This window comes from Trypanosoma conorhini (genome assembly GCF_003719485.1).
Source record: "Trypanosoma conorhini strain 025E chromosome Unknown Tco_14.4_contig_01229, whole genome shotgun sequence".
NCBI classification, from domain to species: Eukaryota; Euglenozoa; class Kinetoplastea; order Trypanosomatida; family Trypanosomatidae; genus Trypanosoma; species Trypanosoma conorhini.
Window position 1 is genome coordinate 1,201 of NW_021705317.1, and position 2,021 is coordinate 3,221.

Here is a 2,021-nt window from a genome sequence, read left to right on the forward strand (position 1 = left end):
GAGCTGTCCGCCCATTGAGTGTAGAGGAGGGCACGCGCCTTCGACTCCACCCGCAGCATGCATCCCTTGTATCTCTCCTCCGGATCGGCATCGGCGCCCAATCCGCCCGGCGGCGACGTGCCAAGGTACATACGCGCGTTGGCGGCATCGAGGGGCTCCGCAGCAATGGCGCCTGCCAAAAGCACCTACGCTCGTGCAACTTCCCCGCCATCAGGCGGAGGGCTGAGTGTGTCGGGTTGGAAGGCGGGAAAAGAGCCTCGGCGTGTAGCCCTAACCCGCCGCCGCGCACGCACGACTGCAGATAGCACTGGGCACCCCGCATCGACGCAGCGCTCTCCAACGAGAGAAGGCAAGCCTCGCTCCAGCAGCCGCCCAAGAGGCCCCGACGGGAACGCCAGCAATGACGCCGGCGGCGCGGATGTGCAACTTCTCCCGGCGCCCCAGCGCCGACAGCGAAGCCGTGTTGCAGCGCGCCACTGCCCCGTAGAGGAGTTTGTGGACCCACCAATGAGGGTCTTGGGCGGCGGACGAAGCCTCTCGCATTTCGGCCCCCGCGTTGTCGCAGACGCCGCCTTGATCTTCATAAGTCTTGTTTTTGCGACAGTGAAGCACCCCCGCGCCCGCCAGCCAACCCCGCGCAATGGCTGGGTCAAAATAGCCCCAAGAATCGCGGGAGGCGATCCTCTGCCAAGCAGGCCCCACCCGCGTGCGGCCGCAAGCTGTCCATGAGGGCGGTGCCAAGACAGCGCGCACTTCGCCTTCGCGGCGCTGGGCTCCATGTTTGTTCCGCTCCACCCATCTTGGTGCGACCCAACGCCCGCCGCAACTTGCACTCCATAGCGCCTCTCGCTCTCTCGGTGGTGCGAGTAATGGCGGTCAGGTCATCAGTGAAGAAAGCAAGTTCAGGGTTGGGGATGCTCGTCAGCTCCTAACCGAGGCTGTTCGCGACAAAGATGGGCGGCGGCGGGCCGAGCACGAACCCTGCAAGACGTCACGGGTGAAATGAACCGGTGCGGAGAGCGTATTTTTTACACGGGGCTTTTGGCCGCGCGGCTGTGCAGGAAGTCCGCCACCCACCGGCTCAGGCACGGCGCCACCTTGTGCGCGCGGGGTGCGTGAAGGATGCGGCCGCGATGAACCGAGTCGAAGACCCCAGCGTGACCCACTAGCACCGCACCGACCTTCTCCCGCTTTCCGCGGTGAAATGTCCGAGCTAACAGGCGAGTCGGCGGATCCAGCGTGGAGCGACCAGGGCGAAAACCAGCTTGCTGGGGAGGAAGCTGGCTTCAACAGTGCCGCGGATGCGTCGCGCCACAATTCTTTTCACGAGCTTGCGCGGGCAGCTGGTGAGGGCGACGGGCCGAAACGCGGCGGAAACATTTGCCCGGCTTCCCAGGCTTGAGGGGCGGGATAGTCGCAATGCCCACTTCCCGGGAAGCCGGAGCGCCACCGTCGCCGATGCTCCCGTTGAACGCGGCCGCGAGTTCGTTGCAGGCGGCGGGGGGCAGTTGGCGCAGGGCCTCGCAGTGAAGCGTGCCAGGCCCCGGCGCACTCTGGAGACGCATCTCCCGCGACGCAGCGTCAAGCTCCCCAAAAGGGAAATCCGACGTGGCGGCGCACACTCGCGCCAAGGTGTCGGCGCGCTCCTTCGTGGCGGTCGGTCGGCCATCCGCCGCCGCAACCGGGGAACTGGCGGGGCGCGGGGCGTGGACTGCCCTGGCGAGGCTGCAGCTTGCCGCCTCCGCCGGCTCCGGTCGGGAGCACCGCTCCTTCCAGCGAGCCACCGCGACGTTGCTGAGACGCGTTCGTCGCTGCTGTGCGAGGCGGCGAAGCAGCAAGTTCCCGCGCCTCTCCGATGCGGTCCTTTTCAGCGTCCGGAGCGGCGGGCGTTTGGCCAACGCATGCGGCACAGTGCGCTTCACCGCTCTGCGGGCCGCGGCCGCAAACCGCCGAATTCAGCCGTGGATATTTGCGGATGAGCGATCCGTCTGCCAAATGCGCGCGGGTTCCCGGCAATCCAC

At 66.8% G+C, this 2,021-nt stretch overlaps 3 protein-coding genes across 3 annotated transcripts in view; 1 reads left to right on the plus strand and 2 right to left on the minus strand.

Moving 5' to 3' along the window:
- Tco025E_09686 (uncharacterized protein) overlaps positions 1–131 on the minus strand; it is a gene marked incomplete at both ends in the record, with an annotated part of 471 nt that extends 340 nt beyond the window's left edge. The window contains one exon of the mRNA XM_029376496.1: positions 1–131. This exon is cut by the window's left edge and continues 340 nt beyond it. Within this exon, the coding sequence (XP_029223401.1) occupies positions 1–131 (131 nt within the window).
- A 54-nt stretch (positions 132–185) lies between these two features.
- Tco025E_09687 (uncharacterized protein) lies at positions 186–779 on the minus strand (the record flags this gene model as incomplete). The annotated part of the gene is made up of 1 exon (XM_029376497.1): positions 186–779. The coding sequence occupies one exon, from the start codon at positions 777–779 to the stop codon at positions 186–188; it is 594 nt and encodes a 197-aa protein (XP_029223402.1).
- Positions 780–1,301: 522 nt separating this feature from the next.
- Positions 1,302–1,979, plus strand: Tco025E_09688 (uncharacterized protein; the record flags this gene model as incomplete). The annotated part of the gene is made up of 1 exon (XM_029376498.1): positions 1,302–1,979. One exon carries the CDS (start codon positions 1,302–1,304, stop codon positions 1,977–1,979), a length of 678 nt encoding a protein of 225 aa, XP_029223403.1.
- Between the last annotated feature and the right edge of the window lie 42 nt (positions 1,980–2,021).